This window comes from Danio rerio, chromosome 15, assembly GCF_052040795.2.
Source record: "Danio rerio strain M-AB ecotype USA chromosome 15, GRCz13ab, whole genome shotgun sequence".
Lineage (NCBI taxonomy): Eukaryota > Metazoa > Chordata > Actinopteri > Cypriniformes > Danionidae > Danio > Danio rerio.
Genome location: NC_141035.1, coordinates 31943102 through 31967542, shown reverse-complemented (window position 1 = coordinate 31967542; position 24441 = coordinate 31943102). Strand labels below are relative to the sequence as shown.

Here is a 24441-nt window from a genome sequence, read left to right as displayed (position 1 = left end):
TATACCTACAGCTAAATTAATAATTCATTACATTGTACTTATTGTGTACATACATGTTTACATTGTACTTATGCTTTAATTATTAAATACCTGCATGTAATTACGTCTGTAATTAATTTCTGTAAGTACATTTATAGTTACATTGACCATCTCTTATATATGAGCCCACTCATACCCCCAAATCTGTCCCAAACCCTACCAGTAACACACCTTAAGAGCACCAGAAGTTCAGCAATACATCATGAACACATCAACTTTTTTGAATTTATATTTTGATGTAAGTACACAGTAGTTAAGGACACTAAAGTCGGACCAAAAATTATATGACCAGAAGGTTACTATTATTTTAGTTAATCAGGTTTTAACTATTTTTAGTTATACAATGTTTCACTTAATATTTTTAATCAGTTTGATTAATATAAGTTAAGATAACTAAAAAAGTTGATTTAAGGTGGCAAGAACTTGTTTACAGAGCAGTTGTTATGCCTATTGGTCTTTCACACCCAAATAAGACTAAGTATGCAGTCACCAATAACATTACAGTCTTTCCCAAAATCTTGTAGTCAGATGTGCTTTTGTGTCTAATAATGGCCATAACCTATTCAGGTCTTTTTGTTCTGTTTGCAAAAGATTAACTACCCATGTCTGCAAAAACAGATGGTTCTCTGACAACTAAAATGAAAGCTAAAATAGGAACCGTGGCCAGCTGGTCCTCTGTTAATCAATAAGGATTAAAGTCAAGTCGACGAGAAATCAAAATGGACTTTGCTGTTTAATTTCTTAAAACACATTCCAAGTCTTGATGTGCATGACTTGGCACACATTGTTCAACTAAAACACATGAATTCTTTCAACAATGCATTGCTCCACCTCTGAAACAAACCGACTAACATAACAAAACATTACTTTTCCTCATTACTTTTCAACTTTCAAATCAGCCACTTTTCACTCGTAAATGAATCCCTTTCCTTTGCTCAACACTGTGACATTACAGTACTGAAAAGCTCTTTGGCCATTGTCCTATAAGCACTCATTCAAGAGCATACATAAACATCCCATCCTTGTGATTTTTCCAGAAAAAACATTCAACACATAAAACTCACTTCAAGTCCTTCATAGACAATCTTGGAAAGGTCTATGTAACCCCCATAAAATAATGAATGGGAGTAGATAAAACAGATAAGATAGATAAAATAGATAAGACAAATAAAAACAGATAAAATAATAAATAAATATACACCTCATCATCATTATTAAAGTGTTAAAGTGTTGATGCTAAAATAAGTATTAAAATAAAATGTATAAAAAAATGTTAAAACATGTATATGTGAGTTATAATTCTCTGATTGGGTGTCAGGCTGTCAGCAGTCTTAAGTCAGCAAATGAGAGCGCTGGATGCTCATCTCCGCCCCCTTGTGGTTGCGGATATTACTAAAGCATCGGAAGAGACACACAGCGTGACAGAAAGGAAAACCAAGTGATTATAAAGTAAATATAGCAATAATACATAAGTTAAAACTTTTAAAACCAATATAATGTTAAAAATATAAGTCTATAGCACGAGGATGGCGAGGGATTGAGTAGATATATGCTGATTTGAGCGCGATGGATGCATTTTGACTCGGTGAGTTCATCATTAGCTTATTGCTAAAATAATAAAAACATATTGAGTGACAACATGTTGAATGTGATAATATTTTATTAGTTTCATGTTTAAGAAGTGATAGAAAGTTGTATTTTTCTGTTTAATGGAAGAATTATCCATTATCACAAGGTTATAAAACCGCATGGTGTTTTATTATTTACTACAGCTCACAGACATCACTGTGGTCACGTGTACCTGATAGGAATTAAAAAAAGAATACATTAGAAGAACAGGCCAGGTTTTTTTTTGTTGCTGGATTTTGGAATTCTTGCGATTCTCGGTTGATGGCGAGCCTCCCAAGTGCAGTTTCAGTGGACCTACAGGAAAGGACTGACTTCTAGGGAAAAAGGACACTTGCTTTTTCACTATTTCCCTTCACTCAAGTAAGAGGATTTGATCCTTAAGACTGTTTGTCTTTTTTTTTCCAAGAGGAGGACATTTTGTGAGTACCCAAAAGACAGTTGAAAGTAAATAATTCATTTATTTTATTTTGATCTTCCTGGATTTGAAACTTGATATATTTGGAAAAATTTTATTTGGTTACATGTAACAAAACAATTTGGAAATTGCTGATTTATTTGAACTCTCATCTATTTGTTAAATTGTGAATTTAACAAAATTTACAGCGTCATATAAAGGGTGCACCCGGGGTATATTTTTAATTAGTGTTTATTTTATTGTTATTTCTTTTGTGTGTGTATTTAATACAGAACAACGTTGTGCAACATACCTTTTTGTCTCTGTGAGTTACTCAGCATCACCACTACCTCCTTTCCCGTTCTTAGTAATCTTCTGATTTTAATTGTTTGGTCCTTTAAGGTTTAATACCCGTTACAAAGTGGCGAGCCAGCCAGGAGGTGGCGCTGTTGCTGAGTATTAATTACATTCTAAGCCATTATTTTTGCCTACGTTGACCAGTAACAATTGACAATGGATATAATAGAGGCAGAAGGGATTAAAATTCCGAACTCAGTGATCATTAGCGGTTTAACACAAGACAAAAGTGATGATGAGCTGTTTGATTTTCTAAAACAATATGGTTCTTTTGCCAAAACAGTTTTTATTAGTGACAGGGATTCTGAGTTTTATCAAAGTGTTATACTTGAATATACCAGTGGCCAAGCTTTGCATTCTCTAGAGCCACAGCTACCTTATACTCACCAGCTGTCCAGTGACCCAAGTGTTACTTACCATGTGAGAGCATTATCTAGTGTGTTTACACAGTATAAGGGAACCAGTGTCACAAAGTCATACCTGGAGGGACTGAAAGAAGTAGCAAAATTGAGTGGGACTGATTTTGAGATTGTCTTGAGCCAGATGCTGTCACAAATGACTGCTGAGCTTACTCCAACGTCCGCTGACACAGAGGCTGATGACGAGGATCTGGATGAACCGCAAGCTCAGGTATGTCCTGAAGAGAGTTTTACCCCAGCCCCTGTCAAAATTAGTCAACCAGATGACTCACTGTCACAGCATACCTCTGCTAAACCAAATAAGCCCCCCCTCTTAACCTCTTCAGAGGTGTTAAATCCACCTGAGGTTCAAAAACTCGTAATTGAACATGTGGTGAGAACTGGTGAAGTGGCTACTCAAGGACTTATGCAGCAAAGGCTTAGGGTATTTTCAGGAAAATGTCCCAGACCCGGAAGTGAGGTCGATTACGACACTTGGCGCTCCAGTGTAGAGCTAATGCTGAAAGATTCCACCTTATCTGATTTGAACGTATCCAGGAAAATAGTAGACAGTCTTTTACCACCCGCAGCAGATGTTATAAAACATCTTAGCTCTGAAGCTCCATCATCAGCTTACCTTCAGTTGCTGGATTCTGCTTTTGGAGTTGTTGAGGATGGAGATGAACTCCTTGCAAAGTTCATGAATACTCTGCAGGACGCTGGTGAAAAGCCATCTACTTACTTGTACAGATTGCAGACAGCTTTAAGAGTGACAATAAAAAGAGGTGGTGTCTCACCTGAAGAAGCAGATCGGCATCTTCTCAAGCAGTTCTGTAGAGGCTGCTGGGATAATGATCTAATTACTGACCTGCAGCTAGAGCGAAGGCGTAATAATCCTCCTTCATTTGGGCAGCTTCTACTTATGTTACGCACTGAAGAAGACAAACACACCGCAAAAGTCACTCGTATGAAGCAGCATCTTGGGTCTTCTAAACCAAGAGCAGTAATGCACTCGCAAAGGACGTGGGTTTCTTCTGAGGTGGAGCAAGGAGAAGTTTCAAACATGGTATCACTTGCAGCTGAAACTAAGGAGATCAAGAGACAGATAGCAAAACTACAAAGTCAGTTGGCTAGCCTTGTTCCTGCTCATAAAACCCAAAAGAAAGCTTCACAGCAAGCAGTAGTAAATAAACAGGAGAAAAAGAAGTCAGATACTGCTAACCGGTTAACTAGGACTCCAGTTAGCCAAAGACAAAAGGACAGGCCTAGACCATGGTACTGCTTTACCTGTGGTGAGGATTGTCATATTGCATCCTCTTGCACTTCTGAGCCAAACCCCACACTTGTTAATGCCAAGCGTAAACTTTTGAGAGAAAAACAGCTACTATGGGACTCTCAGAACGCCAACTCCAACCCTGATTTAAACTAGAATCAGTCCTTGTTGTGGGACAGACAGGGGCTGAGTTGGAATCACAATGTCCCAATACTAATCATGTTTTTGAAAAAAGTCAGGTTTCTAAAGTGCAAAGCACTAGCTTGCCAAAGGGGTTAATAGGTGCTATGAGCATTGCTGAAGTTATTATAGCCAATGAAAAATGCAGCTGTTTATTGGATACAGGCTCTCAAGTGACAACAGTTCCAAAGTCCTTCTATGAACAGCATCTCTCAGGATACCCAATTAAGTCCATTGATGATATCCTGGAAGTAGAAGGCGCAAATGGTCTATCTGTTCCATACGAAGGCTACATAGAAATGGGAATTACCTTTCCAGAAGAATTACTAGGAGTGAGCGTTGAAATACCTACAGTAGCCTTAGTAGTTCCTGATGTAAAAGCTCACAATCAGTCATTGGTTCTTATTGGGACAAACACTTTGGATGTTCTCTATAAGAAGTATTTAAGTGCTGATCCCCCAAAATTTCAACCTTGTTCATATGGTTACAAAGTGGTACTTAAAACTCTTGAAATAAGATGGAGACAAAACACAAGTGGTGTTCTTGGCCATGTACGATTGAGGAGTCGAGCACCCAAAGTTTTAATGGCTGGTCAGACTGTAGTGGTGGGAGGTTCAGTTTCAAATCCATGCAGAATAGATCAGACTATACTTGTGGAGCACTCACCTGATTCGTCTCTACCTGGAGGGGTGTTTGTCAAGCGGTGTCTTCTTAATCAGCCTGAGAACCAGATGAATAGTATACCAGTTGTGCTTACCAATGAGACAAATCATAACATTACTATCCCACCCAGATGTGTGATCGCTGAGCTCCATGCTGTGGATTCTTTACAGTCTCTTTCAAAAACTTCCAATAGGAATGGAGAGGGTGATTTCACTCTGAACTTTGGTGATTCCCCCTTACCTCAGGTATGGAAGGAGCGCATTTCTAAAAAACTCAGAGAAATACCTGAAGTGTTCAGTCATCATGACCTAGATTTTGGCCACACCCAGAAAGTGAAGCATAGCATTAAATTGCACGATGAAACTCCCTTTAAACAGAGGGCACGACCTATTCATTCACAAGATATTGAGGCAGTTCGTAGGCATCTACAAGATCTTCTTGCAAGTGGAGTCATCCGGGAATCAGAGTCACCTTTCTCTTCCCCAATTGTGGTGGTGAGGAAGAAGAATGGGGATGTACGTCTATGTATAGATTATCGCAAGCTGAATATTCAAACAGTGAGAGATGCCTATGCATTGCCGAATCTTGAGGAAACATTCTCGGCTCTGACAGGATCTAAATGGTTCTCTGTCCTCGATTTAAAGTCTGGGTACTACCAGATAGAAGTGGATGAGGCAGACAAACCCAAAACCGCCTTTGTCTGTCCGCTGGGATTTTGGGAGTTTAATCGCATGCCACAGGGTGTGACGAATGCCCCAAGTACATTCCAAAGATTAATGGAAAAATGTATGGGGGACATTAATCTGAAGGAGGTACTTGTTTTCTTGGACGACTTAATAGTTTTCTCAGACACATTGGAAGAACATGAGACTCGACTATTAAATGTCCTGTTTCGTCTAAAGGAATATGGTCTGAAACTCTCCTTGGAAAAATGTAAGTTTTTCCAGACTTCAGTCCGCTATTTGGGACATATCGTGTCAGAGCATGGAGTGGAGACTGACCCTGAGAAGGTCCAAGCTTTAAAAACCTGGCCTGTACCTAAAAACCTAAAAGAACTTAGGTCTTTCTTAGGCTTTGGGGGATATTATCGTCGTTTCATCAAGTACTACTCTAAAATAGTGAAGCCACTTAATGATCTGACCTCAGGATATCCTCCGCTAAGAAAGGGTGCCAAGAAGTGTAACAAAGGAAGCCAGTACCATAACCCAAAAGAGTCCTTTGGTGATCGATGGACGCCTTCTTGTGAAGAAGCATTTCGAACCCTTATAGAAAAACTCACTTCTGCACCTATTCTGGGATTTGCTGACCCCAAACTGCCTTATTTTCTCCACACTGATGCAAGTACAAAGGGACTAGGGGCAGCACTTTATCAAGAACAGGATGGGCAGATGCGTGCAATAGCATTCGCAAGCAGAGGGTTGTCTCATAGTGAGTCTAGATATCCTGCTCACAAACTTGAATTCCTTGCCCTAAAATGGGCAGTGACTGAAAAGTTTAATGACTACTTATACGGTAACCAGTTCACCGTTATTACAGATAGCAACCCCTTGACTTATATCCTCACTACAGCAAAATTGGATGCTACAAGTTATCGATGGCTGTCAGCTCTTTCCACCTTCTCTTTCAAATTGCAATACAGAGCTGGCAAGCAGAATGTAGATGCGGATAGTCTCTCAAGGAGACCCCAGGAACCCATTCCTGAGACTGCTTGGTCCAGTAAAGAGCAGGAAAGAATCCATCAATTTGTACAACACCATCACCATGATGCTGCTGACATTGTTAGTGCCCCAAATGATGTAGTTCATGCTATTTGCGAAAAGCACCTTATCAATCAAGACGCAGCTTCTGGGGTTGCACTGGTGGGATCACTTGCACTCTGTCCTGATGCTATACCTGATGAGTATGGAGAGGATTGTAATTTAGATGGATTACCTGTTATGCCTTACCTACCACATGAGATTGGTGAAAAGCAGAGAGCAGACTCAGTCCTTCGAGAAGTCATTTTCCACTTGGAGTTGGGGGAGAAACCTTCTCCTACAGTGCGAAAAGAGATTCCAACTTTTCCTCTTTTTCTAAAGGAGTGGAATCGACTTGAGTTGCGAGATGGAATACTCTATAGAAGAAGGCAGGAAAATAATTTACTCACTTACCAACTAGTACTCCCTGAGGAGTTAAGACCCTTGGTGATGAGCAGTTTACATGATGACATGGGTCACCTAGGGATTGAGAGGACTGTAGATCTGATTCGATCTCGTTTCTACTGGCCAAAAATGGCTGCAGATGTGGAACGAAAAGTCAAGGAGTGTAGTCGCTGTGTGCGTAGGAAGGCACAACCCCAAAAAGCAGCTCCTCTGGTCAATTTTCATGCCACTAGGCCATTACAGCTGGTGTGTATGGATTTCCTTTCATTGGAACCTGACAGGAGTAATACCAAAGACATATTGGTTATTACGGACTTTTTTACCAAGTATGCAGTGGCTTATCCTACACCTAATCAGAAGGCTAAAACAGTAGCAAAGTGTCTTTGGGAGAACTTTGTCACACACTATGGGTTTCCTGAACGCTTGCATAGTGACCAGGGCCCTGATTTTGAGTCACATGTCATCAGAGAGCTCTGTGAAGTGTCAGGCATAAAGAAAAGCCGAACAACTCCCTATCACCCGCAGGGAAACCCGGTTGAACGCTTCAATAGGACCCTGCTGGGCATGTTGGGTACTTTGGAGGAGAAAGATAAAGCCCATTGGAAAGACTTTGTCAAGCCACTTGTCCATGCGTACAATTGTACGAAGCATGAAGTCACTGGGTTTACTCCTTATGAATTGATGTTTGGCAGACAGCCAAGATTGCCTGTTGACCTTGCTTTTGGTCTGCCTCATCATGGGAAATCAGATGTCATTCCTCATTCAGAGTATGTGAAACAGCTGAAATCACACTTGAAGGAAAGCTATTTGCTTGCTTCACAAGGTATGTTGAAAACTGCTGAAAAGAACAAAACCAGGTTTGACAAACCTGTCACTCATTCTTCTTTGGAGGTCGGGGATCGTGTCCTGGTGCGAAATGTCAGACTGCGTGGTAAGCACAAGTTAGCGGACAAGTGGGAATCTGAGGTGTATGTGGTGGTAAAGAAGGCTGGCGACTTACCTGTCTACACCGTTCATCCTGAAAACAGTGAAAGTCCCCTTCGTACCCTTCATAGGGACCTTCTTCTTCCTTGTGGTTACCTGCCATTGTCAAACAGTTCAAACCCCTCCCCACCCAAAATGTCAAGACCTAGAACAAGGCAGAATCCAGGTTTCCAACAACCTGAAGAGGATTGTTCTTTCCTTAGTCCAGAAGATGAGGATTATGAGTGGTATGGTGATAACCATCAAAATGTGGAACCATTGCAGTTTTCTACAGTGTATGATGTTCCCCAACCAGTAAAAGGGAAGAGTGTGTCCTTAGCTGATGAATCAGCTGGTCAAAACCTCGGAAAAGATGGAACTCAATGCAAGGAAGGAACTCAAAATGATAACCTACCTGTAACTCCTCCAGTTGACAACTTACCTGATGATCTTCCAGCCAATGATCCTCCAGTTTATAATGCACCTGTACACTCTTCAGTTTATAACCCATCTGATGATGTTCTGGAAGTCTGTGAAACAACTGAGACACCTGGAAAAGACCAACCTGAAACTGATAACAATAAAGACTTACCCACTCAGAGAGAGAGTAAAGTTGAAGAGGCAAATGATTCAGAAAACTCTGTTTCTTGTGAAAGAGAAGAACAACAATCAGAACAAGAAATACCTTCACTAAGACGTTCTGCAAGGGAGAGAGACAAACCTGAGAGACTTACCTACTTTCAGCTTGGAAATCCTCTGTCTCATGTTGTTCAGTCTCTGTTCCAAGGATTAAGCACTGCTCTTGTTAACTCTCTCAATAGTGTTGAAGATCTGGGTGATTCTCCTATAACTTCTGACATTCCAGCAAACATAGTGACTACCCAACCGCTCAGAGCATGCAAAGGGACTTGCATTGTTTCAAGAGGGGAAGGTGTAACCCCCATAAAATAATGAATGGGAGTAGATAAAACAGATAAGATAGATAAAATAGATAAGACAAATAAAAACAGATAAAATAATAAATAAATATACACCTCATCATCATTATTAAAGTGTTAAAGTGTTGATGCTAAAATAAGTATTAAAATAAAATGTATAAAAAAATGTTAAAACATGTATATGTGAGTTATAATTCTCTGATTGGGTGTCAGGCTGTCAGCAGTCTTAAGTCAGCAAATGAGAGCGCTGGATGCTCATCTCCGCCCCCTTGTGGTTGCGGATATTACTAAAGCATCGGAAGAGACACACAGCGTGACAGAAAGGAAAACCAAGTGATTATAAAGTAAATATAGCAATAATACATAAGTTAAAACTTTTAAAACCAATATAATGTTAAAAATATAAGTCTATAGCACGAGGATGGCGAGGGATTGAGTAGATATATGCTGATTTGAGCGCGATGGATGCATTTTGACTCGGTGAGTTCATCATTAGCTTATTGCTAAAATAATAAAAACATATTGAGTGACAACATGTTGAATGTGATAATATTTTATTAGTTTCATGTTTAAGAAGTGATAGAAAGTTGTATTTTTCTGTTTAATGGAAGAATTATCCATTATCACAAGGTTATAAAACCGCATGGTGTTTTATTATTTACTACAGCTCACAGACATCACTGTGGTCACGTGTACCTGATAGGAATTAAAAAAAGAATACATTAGAAGAACAGGCCAGGTTTTTTTTTGTTGCTGGATTTTGGAATTCTTGCGATTCTCGGTTGATGGCGAGCCTCCCAAGTGCAGTTTCAGTGGACCTACAGGAAAGGACTGACTTCTAGGGAAAAAGGACACTTGCTTTTTCACTATTTCCCTTCACTCAAGTAAGAGGATTTGATCCTTAAGACTGTTTGTCTTTTTTTTTTCAAGAGGAGGACATTTTGTGAGTACCCAAAAGACAGTTGAAAGTAAATAATTCATTTATTTTATTTTGATCTTCCTGGATTTGAAACTTGATATATTTGGAAAAATTTTATTTGGTTACATGTAACAAAACAATTTGGAAATTGCTGATTTATTTGAACTCTCATCTATTTGTTAAATTGTGAATTTAACAAAATTTACAGCGTCATATAAAGGGTGCACCCGGGGTATATTTTTAATTAGTGTTTATTTTATTGTTATTTCTTTTGTGTGTGTATTTAATACAGAACAACGTTGTGCAACATACCTTTTTGTCTCTGTGAGTTACTCAGCATCACCACTACCTCCTTTCCCGTTCTTAGTAATCTTCTGATTTTAATTGTTTGGTCCTTTAAGGTTTAATACCCGTTACATCTAGTTAAAATTTTCTTAAAAGCTAATTATAATTAAAAGAATACAGTCATAATTATGGAATTTATTACGCAGGAAATCACAGAATTTGGCAAATTTTGTAGATAAATCAGTAAATAATTGTAAATAAAAAGTCTATATGCCCTACTGTGAATTGTGTGTACAATTGTGAGTCACACAGATTGATTTGCTATGTATAATGTCACTTCACCATCATTTCCCAGTTGTATGTGAGAAAAGAAAACTCACAGCTTCTTCACAACAACCTAGTAAAATTAAAAGTCCAGCTTATTTAGTATTTTCAGTCCCATTTGAGAAAAAGAATAAAACTTAAATAAATAGGTTTCAATAAGCTGTTATTTGTTGTTATATTGAATATGATTTTTGTATCCTTCATTAAACTAAAAAGGAAAGTCATATTATTTTGTCATTTTTCTATTTTTGATGTTTTGATTACATACAGTGGGGGAAATAAGTATTGAACACGTGACCAGTTTTCTCAGAAAGCATATTCGTAAAGGTGCTGTTGATTTGACATTTTTACTGGATGTTGGTAACAACCAAAAAAAAAAACAGATATGTAAAGAAAACAATATTAATTAGTTTACAAAGTTATGTGTAATAAAATGAAAAAGTATTGAACATGAAGAAAGAGAGGTGTAAAATGACATTTAAAGCCCAGACAGCAGCTGAAATCTCTCAGTAGTTAGAAACCAAACCTCTGCATTTCTTCATTGTAAATTATTAATATTCACTGCTTTCAGAGGAAGAAAATCAAGCTGTAGAATGGCCCAGCCAATTACCTGATTGAATCCAATGTAAAATACAAAATTAAAATCAGATTTGATAGACGAGACCCACAGAACCATCAAGAGTTTTACACACTAATGAAGTCTGTGAAAAAACTCACACCTGAGCAATTCGTGACTTTATTCTCCATATGAGAGGTGACTTTAAGCTGCCATCACCAAAAAACTTTTTCATAAAGTATTAAATAATTTCAGTAGTTCAGTATTTTCTCCTTGTGTCATTCCATTGTTTTTACAAATAACTAATTATTCAGATTTTTTTTTTGTATTGTTTGTGTTTTTACCAAAATCTGGTTCAATTCCATGTCAGCAGTTCCTTTAGAAATATTATTCATGGGAAAAACATGACGTGTTCAATTCTTATTTCCCCCACTGCATATTGATGTCATTTATAAGAGGCTATGGATAAATTGTCATGAGCTGAGATGAGTTGAGTTACCCTGTACTGTCTTTTGCAGGAAATTTGACTTGGACTCAAGCAGCACATTTGTCTAGGACTCAGTCCACAAATAACAAAAAAGACAACACGTAACATTTACCAACAACAGTGAAATTTAAAAATACCATAAGGGTAGTTTGCCATCTAAAATGCTAATATATATTGGTATGAATTAGTTTTGTAGTGGTTACTTTTACATTAATGAACCCTTTAGTACTTCATACATTGAATTAAAAACATGATATGGATAAACAGTGCCGGAATATATGAGTACACCCCTCTCAAATCTTTAAATTCATATTTCCTATAGGATGCAATAAAATATGATATTTGTAAATATACATTAAAGTAATCAGTACTAAAGCCAAATCTGGGGCTAATATAACAAAATAACTTACGATTAGGCTCCAAAAACTAGTAGTTTAAATTTATATGTTAGGGAAAAATATGAAATATGAAATATGATTTTAAAAAATTTGCAAAAATCGAGAGAAAAAAAAAAGATTTAGTTGAAATTTTGCAGTTTGCAATATTTTGCATGGATTTAATTGTATTATCTTTTCATTCCTAAATATGTTTAGTGAATAAAATATAATTTTAATATATATATATATATATATATATATATATATATATATATATATATATATATATATATATATATATATATATGTGTGTGTGTGTGTGTGTGTGTGTGTGGGTGTGGGTGTGTTTTAATATCTCTTTTGTTTCCTAGAGATGGGTTGCGGCTGGAAGGGCATCTGCTGCGTAAAAACGTGCTGGATAAGTCAGCGTTTCATTCCGCTGTGGCGACCCCGGATTAATAAAGGGACTAAGCCGACAAGAAAATAAATGAATGAATGAAGGAATGAATGAATAAATCTATTTTGTTCAAATCCACCAAAATATATGACCTATACATTCACTAATAAATGGATAAAAACATAAATTTTTGAAATGGAGTGTACTTCATTTATGCTGAGCACTGTGTATACATATATTCATCTATTGTGTACATACATTCTTCTATTGTAAATCTCTGCCCGTAGTTAACACAACCTGTATATCTGTATGTTCATATGCATCTTTAATTATTATCATATTTCTTCTATAATTGCACTTCAACTTATACCTATATCCTGCACTTGCTGCTATTGCACTCCTAGTTAGACCTAAACTGCATTTCGTTGTCTTGTACTTGTACATGTGTAATGACAATAAAAAGTTGAATCTAATCTAATCTAATCTAGTCATTTGCTACTACTTGTGCATTCCTAAAAATCAACAACTCCTAGGTTAGCTCTCTTATAACCATCCGCCAAAAGATTTTATGTAATGTATATATTCATTGGTCTCATATTTTAATTAACTGAACATACTTTCTGATTACTAAATAAAAATAAATAAATAAAAACTGGATTTAATTTTAAATTCAGAGGGCCTGCATAAATAATAAAAGCCAATAATATACATAACAAAATCTATAGCTTATTTGATATAAAATTAAATAGGCTGTTTATTCTGTAGCAAAACTGTACAATGTAAATGTTTTTTTCAATGAAAAGGTAGAATGTAAAGAATATAAGGACAGTAGTCGGTAATCCATGCATGCAAAAGACAATTCATTAATATTAAGAATGTGACAAAAACAAGCAAACACCTGCTACAACAAGTGCCTCCAGCAGCCAGTGCACCCCTTCCCCAGACTCAGCCTCTGCCATGGTAACGTTGCCTCAGATTCCCCAAATCTGCCACCAGGATTCTCATCCCCAAGGCAACCCTGAGCTTCCTCTGGGGAAGGGGCTGCTTGACAAGCAAACCTGGCCACGTGATCAGCGGCAGAGACAGCCTATATTGTATCGTTGGAGAGATACTGCCAAACGAATATGTGAGAGAAAGAGAACAGTATTCTCCCTGTTAAAATAAAACGGACACAAAGTGAGCAGTCTTTTCCACAAAGATCCATGACGCTCCTAGCTGAGCCCCTTAGAGAGGCACACACAAATGCATGAGCAAACACAACCCCCTTTCCCACTCCCTCATCTACTTACACACACAAACACACGACTCCCTCAGCACATCACACACGCACTCAGTGTAAATACCCTATAGGAAATCACAGATTTCTCTCTTCCAAACATCTGTAGCGGCTCACACCTTTCACCATACACTTCACATGGTGTCCCAGCGGTCGTCTTCAGTCAGGTGCAAAAACACACTTTGGCCACTCACGATGAGGACACAGGGCCTGGGAAATGTCTCCAGTGGCAAGAGCTACATGATGTAACCTGCAGAGTGCCGGTCATCTGAAAACTCCACACCTGTGAGCGGCTAGACAGACGCACACACATACATGCTAACACAACCTTCAACCACAGTCTGAGGTGAAATCGCTCCCCATTTTGTCTGGAGTGAAGCCTTTTTTAGTGCTGATTCATGTGAGATTGCCAAAGTCCTCTGGTTGGGTAATATTTTGATACTTTTAATGTGTTTAATATTGAATTATAATAAATTGACAAAACAAATGTGTTCTGCTAAAGCAAAAATTAATCATATTACAGGATACATAAAACTATGCTAGCATAATATTGTCCCATAAATAGTATTCAGGCAATATAATTTGGTAGCATAAATTATATTAGATAAAAATATCTTAATATAAGTCTAAATAAATACATAAAATTCACACCATTAGCATCTTAGATTAGCAAACTGTAACACGGCCACAGCCATATCACCCTACAGCCCAACACTGGTTACTCACTGAAGCTAAGCAGGGCTGAGCCTGGTCAGTACCTGAATGGAAGACCACATAGAAAACTAGGTTGCTGTTGGAAGTGGTGTTAGAGAGGCCAACAGGGAGCGCTCAACCTGTGGTTTGTGTGACTCCTAATGCCCCAGTTAAAGTGAAGGGGACACTATACTGTCAGTGGGCGCCGTCTTTCGGATGAGACGTTAAACTCTCTCTCTGGTTCTCTCTGACTCTCTGTGGTCATTAAAAATCAAGGAGTAGAGGTGTAACCCCAGTGTCCTAGCCAAAGTCCCTCAATCGGCCCTTACGATCATGGCCTCCCAATCATCCCCATCAACCGAATTGGCTCTATCTCTGTCTCTCCACTCCACCTACAGCTTGTTTGTGGTGAGTGCAGTGGATGCTGCACACTAGTGGTGGGGTGGAGATTGTGAAGCGCTTTGGGTGTATACACAGTAAATGTGCTATATAAATACACATCACACGCTTAGTAAGGCCATACACAGTAAATGTGCTATATAAATACACAAATACATGCTTAGTAAGGTCAAAACAGGGGTAAACAGATACATACAGATAATTCAGAATCGTGATCACAAACAGGCAAATGGTCAATACAGGTAGCAAAAAATCAAAACGGGAAAACAAGGCAAGGGGTCACAACACGGCTAGACGGCATGACTCAGCAAAGGCTGTGTGTTTGTGTGATGTATATATATGGTCCATGTAATCAGTCTTTGAGCACCTCAAAGAAGAACAGGAACAGGTGTGAGTGTGTGGTGCATAACAGGATGTTTAGTTCCTTTGGTGACAGGCCTGTAGTCGGGGGTGATAGTGAATGTACCCCAGCAATCTATCAGGGCTAGATCGCTGGTGATTGTGACACTAACAATATAATATTAGCATATGTAGTCGATTAAAGCTAGCCAGTATCCTAGCTTGGCATCATCATTTGTAAGTCTCTTCAGATGAAAGTGTTTGTTAAATGAATGAACGTAAACAAAGGTAGATAATGTTAGCTATTATCTTAGCATAAATAATCCAGGCAAAAAGATAGCATGTAATATTCTAGCATTAGCCAGTGTCTGAGCAACAGAATAGTCTTACAACGATAGTTGTCAATAATGTTAACCAATAACATCCAAGCAGAAAATATGTTAGCCAACATCCTAGCATAAATAACATTAGCCAGTATCTGGGTCTAAATAATTTTAGCCAGTAATACATAACCTAAAATTCTTAGCATTTATAATATCCTAAGAGATTTCTGAGCATATTAGCCAGTACATGGGTCTACATAATATTAGCCAGTAATACATAACTTAGCATTCATAGCATTCATAATACCGAAAGATGTCTGAGCATGAATAACATTAGCCGGTACTTGGGTCTAAATAATATAAGCCAGTAACACATAGCTTAGCCAAATTCCTATAGCATAATTAATGTTATAACATCTCAGTATTCATAATATCTAAATATTTCTGAGCATGATTATTATTAGCCAGTATCATAGCTGATAAACTTCTAGCATCGACAAATTTAGCCAGTATCTATCTAGGCATCAATGATATCAGTTAGCATAAATAACATTAGCCGATACATTAGCAAGACATTATTTTTGTGAAACTCTCCTTGCATCAACAAAATAAGCCAATATTTATGAATAAATTAAATTAGCGTATAATATCCTATAGCATAAATCATATTAGCCAACAAAATCCAAAAAAATTAATAACTTTAGCCCGTAGCATAGCATAAAACTACAAATAGAAGAGTGTTGTCCTACATTATTTCACATTTTACAGTGTTTCATTAAAAAAACGTGGTTCTGTGCTGGAAGCATGTTGTTTTAAAGCAGAAAATGGCAGATTAACTAACACTGAGCCACTAACAATACTAATACACAAAGTTTTTTTAAGGTTGCCATCAATTCAGTCTCTGTCTCAAGCACCCCACTTTAAATTTATCAAAACGAGTGTACAGTAGATAGGTCTATTAGCCAGCCTAGATAGAAAAGCGTGGACGCTGTATGAAGAATGAGACAAGACAAGACAAGGTGACTGAGAGAGCAGCCGAGTATAAATCCAAGCCAAACACTGCAGATAGAAATAGCCGAGCGCCGCACAGGAGAAACATGTGGCCCTGGAGCCGAGCCAGAGCTCCTTAATGAGCACAGCGCTGTATCAAGTGTGTGTGTTCGTTCAGACTCAATCACATGAACACACAAAGATATGGTCATTCACAATCTCCGAAAACACACACACACACAAACAAAAGCTCTCTATTGCAGCCACTTACATTACTTGACTACTGCAGAGTGTTACTGAAATCATTAGCTTGATGGGGACAAAGACATCTGTGTGACACTTGTTAACAGATAGAGATGTGGAAACTAAATAGTTAATGCGTAATGCTAAGGTGACAGGTAAGGGTGAGTTGGTAACTGGATAGTTAGTAAGAAGTCTTGTACTATTGTGTTTTAATACTACAGGGCTGTTGAAGGCTTGATACTGATTGGCTAATGAACATTCTAAGGTGTTTGGTTACTTCCAGGGAAACGCACAGCTAAAGTAGTTCCAGGCAGGTCTTTGCTGCTTTATCTTGATATGCAGAATGATTGACGTCAGTCGGTCAAAAAATACTGTCAAAATTTCAAATCAAACAAAACAAAAGGCTCTGAATGAAATGTACAAGAAACTAGTCCTCAACACATGAGTGGTTTGAGAAGAAAAACCTGAAAAATGTCTTGAAATGCAACATTTGAACAATGATTGAACATTTTTTTTAACCAGAGCTTAATTTGAGCTGGAACTTGTCAGATCCTGTCCCGGAAAATGTTTTGCGTTCTGATGTTTAGTTGATCCAGCATTATCTTTTGCATGGTGAATTCACAACAACTCTCATTGGTTAGTGATCGTTGTTTCACACGCAGTGAGCATTGAAAATGAATACTGGCATAGTGGCCTACTTAAATAATATTTGTGTTTTCAAAATGGCAAAGAGGCAGTCAAGTATATTTTCATTATTTAAAACCATAAATAAATCAAATAATGAGCTTGATCAAAAGAGACCTATAGAGAAGATGGAACTCCGCACCTGGATCAGGAAACCAGGAGACAGAAGCAAAGCGAGTCAAGTCAGCCAGAAAACATGATAGAGTAGGTAACTGTGGACTCCTCTTGAAGATTAGAGTAAATCATTTTTTTTTTAAAATTTCACAGGGCACATAGAACTGAAGTGAACTGAATGTCAGCGGTGTTAGTAAACTGAATAGTGATGTTTCATAAGATTTATGTTTTGTAGACATGTATTTTGGGGTGCCACAGTGGCTCAGTGGTTAGCACTTTTGCCATGCAGCAAGAAGGTCCCTGGATCGAGAGCCAGCTGAACCAGTTGGCATTTCTGTGTGGAGTTTGCATGTTCTCCCTGTGTTCGCATGGGTTTTCTCTGGGTGCTCCGGTTTCTCCAACAGTCCAAAGACATGCGGTAGAAGTGAATTGGATGAACTAAAAACTGGCTGTAGTGTATGGGTGTGTGTGAATGCGAGAGTGGGTGTTTCCCAGTACTGGGTGGTGGCTGGAAAGGCATCATCTGCATAAAATATTTGCTGGAATAGTTGGCATTCCGCTGCGGTGACCACTAATAAATAAGGGACTAAGCAGAAGGAAAATGAATGAATAAATGAAGGAATGAATGAATGAACACATCATATAAACATTTGTATATGAATTAAAATATTACTGATATTAATATGAAAAATGTCTAAATATATATATTTACACATTAAGATATTTAAATATATAGTTAAAAACATCTGTAGAAATCTGCAAATTTTGTGTGTAGATTCCGCGTGGACTTATTGGTTGTCTTTAAATGTGACACATTTACAGTGTTTGATGTAAATTTCTTTGTTAAATACCAAGTAAAAACATTGTGCAAGGCATGAGAAGCATGCAAATAATGTTGAATTGTGTTTATAAGTGCTACACTTGAGTAAAGGGAAACAATCAGCTGCACATTATCACAAAAAAACCAAGAACGGTACACAGGCCTTGTGAAGGCTCCATTTCTGTGATAATGGTTAGTTTACAGCATAATATTCATATTATTTCATGAGTATTTACCAAATCAGCAAATAGACATGAAATGTTGAATTGATATACTGAAATATCTCATCTTAGAGAGATTTTTAAACAATTCAAATCTTCACTCAAATCATTTCCTAATAAATTATTGTTTGCATGATAGCATGGGAATATTTTAATAATCCATAGAGCACTCATAATCCTACATTAAAGAGATTAGTGTGTATACACTCACTTTTTCTAATTGCTGTTATTAAAAGTCAAAATCAATTAATTAATTCATTCATTCATTCATTTTCCTTTGTCTTAGTTTCTATTTCAGAGGTCGCCACAGCGGAATGAACCACCATCTAATCCAACATATGTTTTACGTGGCAGATGTCCTTCCAACCACAACCCAGTACTGGGAAATTAACACCAATTTAAAGTGTCAATTCAAAGTGTAAATGCACTTAGCATTACATAACAATTTAAAGACAAAGTCTGAAAATGTAAGACACTGAGTAAGGGTACTTGAAAAGTACAATACAATAAGGGTATTTGAAAAACAAAAAATGCAATGAACATTTATTTCTTTATAAACTATCTTCATAAACTGCTCTATTATATCTATAATGCATTCTCTATTTGCCCTGGAGGACCGTTATGGCACAGATGAAGGTAATAAGCTCATTTCCCTCTGTTCTAAGAGCAGCGGATTCAAAGTTAATATCCGAATCAATGTCTTCTTCATTCTCTACGGCTTTGCCTCGGTATTAAGTGCGTCATATGCTCTCAGTAATTGTATTTTTTACACTGGTTGCCTATTTGCACTGTTACCTTGGTCCAAAAGCATCTGCAAAATGAGAAAATGCAAATGTTATGGAAATTGAAGCTTAATTTGTGCGTGACCTTTGCAAATGTCATTGATATGTGACACGATAACATCTATGGAGAAATTTAGAGACAAGATTGGTGTCAAAAAGCCGTCAAAGGTTTCATTTACTAATATCTTGGTAATTGGCTTCTTATTTTAAGTGTCCGGGCATCTAAAGTACCAATGTCAAAAACATCTCTAAACAAGACTGCAAATATGACTGGATGAGCAGGAAAAATTTATAACTATGAAGAGAACAAATTAATCTATTGCTCATTTATTGTTAAAAAAATACTAAATAAACATTAATTTATTCTTTCAGGGTGACATAAAATGTGCATATTATGTGCATATAAAAGTAAGTAGCAATAAAAGCAGTCAAGTTTTATCTGAAGCAGATGACTGATTCATTACATTCCTTAAATGGGAAGTCAAAAATTGAATGCCCAGTGAGTGCTCACAAAATGTTTATCATTTATCATATCTTTATCATATTATAAAATAATAACTAAGCCACTCGTACTGATGCATTGCTATACCAGAGAATCTACCGTGCAATTTTACTTTCTGTGATGTGCAAATGTAAATTATCATCCTCTTTTTTTAAGTTGTATTACAGATCATAGACTGATTGTGGTCTGCACTTTAGGACTTTTTATTTTATGTTTTGAAAGCCTACTTTTTTGTAATATTTTGTTTTGTTTAACATTCATAAGATATTTAACAAAAACAATACAATACAAATAAAAAAAATAATTGTACAGAGTAGTATAACAAACATAGTGTCATGAATATATAGGTTAGAGATGAAAAATTTCAAACTTAAAATGCTAAATTCCCAAGAGTCTTAAGCTAGGTCCCCATGTGATTTCAACTTTTTTCTGTGAAATTTCAAGACGTCCAATTAAGATTTTCAATTAGGTAAGATAATCTTTTTAGCTGTAATCATGCCAACCATTAGGGCTTGCTGTTGGTTTAATGGAAAGGTCTCCATTACATTAGAATATCCAAAAATAGTCAAACTGTAGACAGGTTGGAAATTGGTTCCATATGCACTGGAAAACAATTTGAAAATGCTAGACCAAAACTCATAAAGAGCAGGACAAAACCAAAAGAAATGTGCCAAAGTCCCTTCTGCCCCACCACATCTGTCACATAGGAGATACAGAGGAAATATTTTACTTAATCTAGTTTTAGAGAAATGAAGTCGATGTAAAACTGTAAATTGGATTGATTTTTGTCTCGAATTTATCAAAGCTTTCTTTAGTTTTGAAGGCCTACTTAGCATGTACAGAACACCATACTTTGGTGTGTGGCTTAATTATCAGGTAAAGATAGTTGTTTTTACAATTTGTTTTTCTAGCAATATCTGCCAAAGCTATTGAGTTGGGACATTCAGCACCTCATACAATAAATACAGTTGCTATTTAGTTCGACAAGTGTGTTTGGCAAAACGTGCACATGCCCAGTGAGTGTTAATGGTCACGTATCATGCATTTCTTAAACTCAGTAAAAACGCTAGTCTAATTTACATGCTAAAGCATACATTTTTGATTAATTTAAAGTGCCATTTACAATAACGTGTTTTGTTCTAAAATGCATAGGTTTTTTACTTTACACCTGGCATCCACATTACTCCAACACCTTTGAAACATCAAAATATATGAGTGAATGTGTGTATGGTCATGTATCTGTGGAGAGATCACACTTTCAAAATGCAATAAAATGAAAACGCATTAGTGGCACATGAAACTTTCAAATACATCACCAACAAGCCCCCTACTGCTTGAATCAGCTTCCAGAAATGATCAGATGTGCTCCAACATTAGGCACATTCAAATCAAGACTGAAAACAGATCTGTTTAGCTGTGGCTTTACTGGAAAAGCACTGTGCTGCATTCGACAGATCACACTATTATGTCTTCCTTTCCTTTTTCATTCTTTATAACCTGTTTTAACACATTTTTATCGTTTTTTTAATCATTTGTTTTTATTTTCTCACACTTGTCTCTTTTATTCCTGATTATGTAAAACACTTTGAAATACCATTGTGTATGAAATGTGCTATATAAATAAACTTGCCTTGCCTTTTCTACACACACACGCACGCACGCACGCACGCACTCACGCACGCACACACACACACACACACACCCTCACACACAAACCTCAGTACTTTTCCACAAAAATTTGATGTAGTGTGTACAGATTTTAACTGAACAACTCATTCACTTAAACACTTCTCTGAGTTTTGTCTCTCTTCTGTGTGCACAGTGCAAAAGATAAAGGGGAAGGAGGAACACAATGACTCATTAGTGTTGCCAGATCTTGCTAAAAATGCAAATAAGAAAAGCCCATAATAAACCTTTGACCCAAATTCTGTCTACTTAATCAAGTCCATAACTGGATTGAGGCCAAAGATGTTTAATAAGCTTCACTTATAATAAATAGCAGAACTTTCCAAACATAATAAAAATCTCTAGCGACAGTGGTAAAGTTAAAATCATAAAGAATTTTTAGTCACTGTAATATTACTTTAGTTAAAAATACTCAATGCTCAAGACACCAGATTGTTGCTATAGTTGCAGATTCTACAATGAATCATATTTTGTACACACAAGATGATAATTCAGAATAACTAAATGCTATTGTAGCTACCTGAACTTTTTTTTTAGGTTCTGTTGCTGAGTGCAGATGTTACTCAAAAAAATATTGTGTGTACAAAACCAAATTTTGCTGCAATGTGAATTTAGCCAAAGAAAATTCATTCATTTAATTACTGTAGTCTTAGCCCCTTTATTTATCAGGGTTTGCCACAACAGTATAAACCGCCAATATGGTTCAGAATATGCCCTTCAATATGCCCTTCGAGCCCCAACCACACACACTCATACACTACAGCCAGTTTGGTTTATTCAATTCACCTATAGAGCATGTCTTTGGACTGAGGAGGAAACTAGAGCACTGGAGTTTTTAAGTTAAAACAAGTTTTAACAGATTCCTAATTTTTTTTTAAATGATGGATGATAATAAATTATTTAAAAATATAAGTATTTTTTCCATATTTCTTTGTTCAAAATTTTTTATCGCAATCTAATTAAATTATTAATAAAACTGTAATAACATAATGCATATTTGTAACAATATGGTAAGCACTTTGACAAAAAAGTAGGAAATATTTTTGTTGCATCAAAGTGTGGTTATAACCATCCGAACAGCTAATCATCAGAAAATGAGGTCAATATCTACGAAAAGGTCCACTTTTTGAAAAAAAAAAAGAAAAAGAACCACCCATTTTAGTAGGCTGGCTACAGGCCTACAAGTATACAGAAAATCTCAAACCAAATAAACTGATAACATAAAAAAATAAATTTTAATAATTCAGTATTATACCACATTATCATTATTTGTGTTTTACTGCCTCTAGTGTTAAGTTTATCTAATCACATTGTCAAAACCATCTCAAAACAATGCTGCAAGTCTAATCTTAGTATCATCATAATAAATAATAAAGTAATGATAACAGTAAAGCTCCATTTCCTGATCTCTTAAAAGCACATTTAAATCGCAATCTCATCCCACTTTACAGAGAGATGGCATCCCACTGGACCAAGTAAAGGATTGGTCACCCGAGGCATGGTGAGTAGTATCATGAAACTGATCCCTCCAGGCTCATGTCACTACAACTCCCAGCCACGAACAATAAAACCTCAGGAATAAAAGACTCTCATCTGACGTCTATTAGCTTCCACGCAAACCCCAGAGGACCTGTGTTTTTCCCACACCGTTCCGCTATCGAAAGAATCTCATTCTCATACTTTATCATTTTATGGCAGTTTTTAACTTCATGCCTGAGAAGGAAATCGTCTGTGTAATTATTAAGACCTCTCTGCTCCTACCCGGCATTTGGGACACTGGCCGGCAGGTCATCTATCATTTGCACTTGTCAGCACCCTGTGAACAAGCAATATGACAGGCTGCCTGGGAGGTTGACCTGACAAATCTTTCACTTACAGAAGTTTTGAAGCCCAGACAAGAGAGAGATCTAAGAGGGGAAACTCGGTTAATAAGAAAATTAGCATAATTACAGATATAGACTGACCAGGTATCTTATAAGGTGCACAGTGCCGGGTTGGATCTTGTCTTCAGAACTGCCTTAATTCTTTGTATCATCTACTCAACAAAAGTGCTAGAAATATTTTTTGGTCCAAGTTTTTATTAAAGTACCACACAGATTTGTCAGCTGCACATCTGTGACATAAATCTGTTTTTCTGTGCATCCCAATGGTGTTGGTTTGAAATATGGTGACTGTAAGGGAAATTTGAGTTACTGTAAGTATATTTACCCAAGTAACAGGTTTGAGATTATTTAAGTGATTGATAAGTTGAAAGTAGCCACAACAAGATGGGTCATACTGTGGTCATAAAGAGATCATGGTTTGTTTGTATTACAAATTTGCATAAAACATTAGTAATACTGTGTCAATATTTTTGAGGATTTTGTCTTCTGAAGCATTTTTGCATAGCTGAAAATGCCAACACTTTTCTAGAATAGCTCAAATGTGAGCATTTTCTAACTGTTAGGGCCTCTTTTTTAAATATAGAGTGCTCAACAATTTACAAAAAACAGCAACAACAGGATTTATTCTTTAAAAAATGCTTTAATGGACATGCGTCCTAAAAAATATTATGCAAAACTCATCCTCTCGTTTTAAGTAATTTTCATCAGGTTGGCAGATATTTTTATCATCTACTCATATCATTTTGAGTGCATTTACTTATTTTACAGTCAATCCACCAGATATTTTTCCCCAAAGAAGATGTGTGAGTTAAACAAGCTTTAATTGCAAAGAAAAGTCCCCTGTACTCAGGAATTGGTGCTTAGCATGGGTTTTTTTCTTTGAGATTATAGTGAATGATTTGAAAGAGGACCTGTGGATTCAGAACTCTGTACTCATGTACAACCTGCAAATGCAGAAAAACTGTTTCCATTGCAGCATTGTTAAGTATTCCTTTTTCTCATGGCCTGAAAAATGTGAGCATCATTCATTTATTTCTGTTTTTGATTCTATGCTCAGCAGCAATACTCTAGGCTATCATTTTTTACGTGCTGCTCATTTAATAAGGTCCAAAGTACAGTACGGCTGGTTTTTAGTAATGCTGGCATGTCGATTATGCTAAATTCTG

General features: G+C 36.8%; 2 protein-coding genes and 1 long non-coding RNA gene across 25 annotated transcripts in view; 2 read left to right on the top strand and 1 right to left on the bottom strand.

The window, feature by feature from the left end:
• Positions 1 to 24441, bottom strand: part of rap1gap2a (RAP1 GTPase activating protein 2a) — a 161441-nt gene that overhangs the window by 82536 nt on the left and 54464 nt on the right. The gene's annotated exons all lie outside the window — the stretch shown is intronic.
• Positions 1428 to 4246, top strand: LOC147833703 (retrovirus-related Pol polyprotein from transposon opus-like). The gene is made up of 2 exons (XM_087284280.1): positions 1428 to 1624; positions 1812 to 4246. Exon 2 carries the CDS (start codon positions 2576 to 2578, stop codon positions 4244 to 4246), a length of 1671 nt encoding a protein of 556 aa, XP_087140406.1. The 5' UTR covers positions 1428 to 1624; positions 1812 to 2575.
• On the top strand, positions 3031 to 10203 carry LOC147833702 (retrovirus-related Pol polyprotein from transposon opus-like). The gene is made up of 2 exons (XR_015509609.1): positions 3031 to 9455; positions 9643 to 10203. It is a non-coding gene; the product is annotated as a retrovirus-related Pol polyprotein from transposon opus-like (long non-coding RNA).

Bases quoted from the DNA above. Each gene is read 5' to 3' on its own strand.
- LOC147833703 (XM_087284280.1), top strand. From the start codon at position 2,576: ATGGATATAATAGAGGCAGAAGGGATTAAAATTCCGAACTCAGTGATC.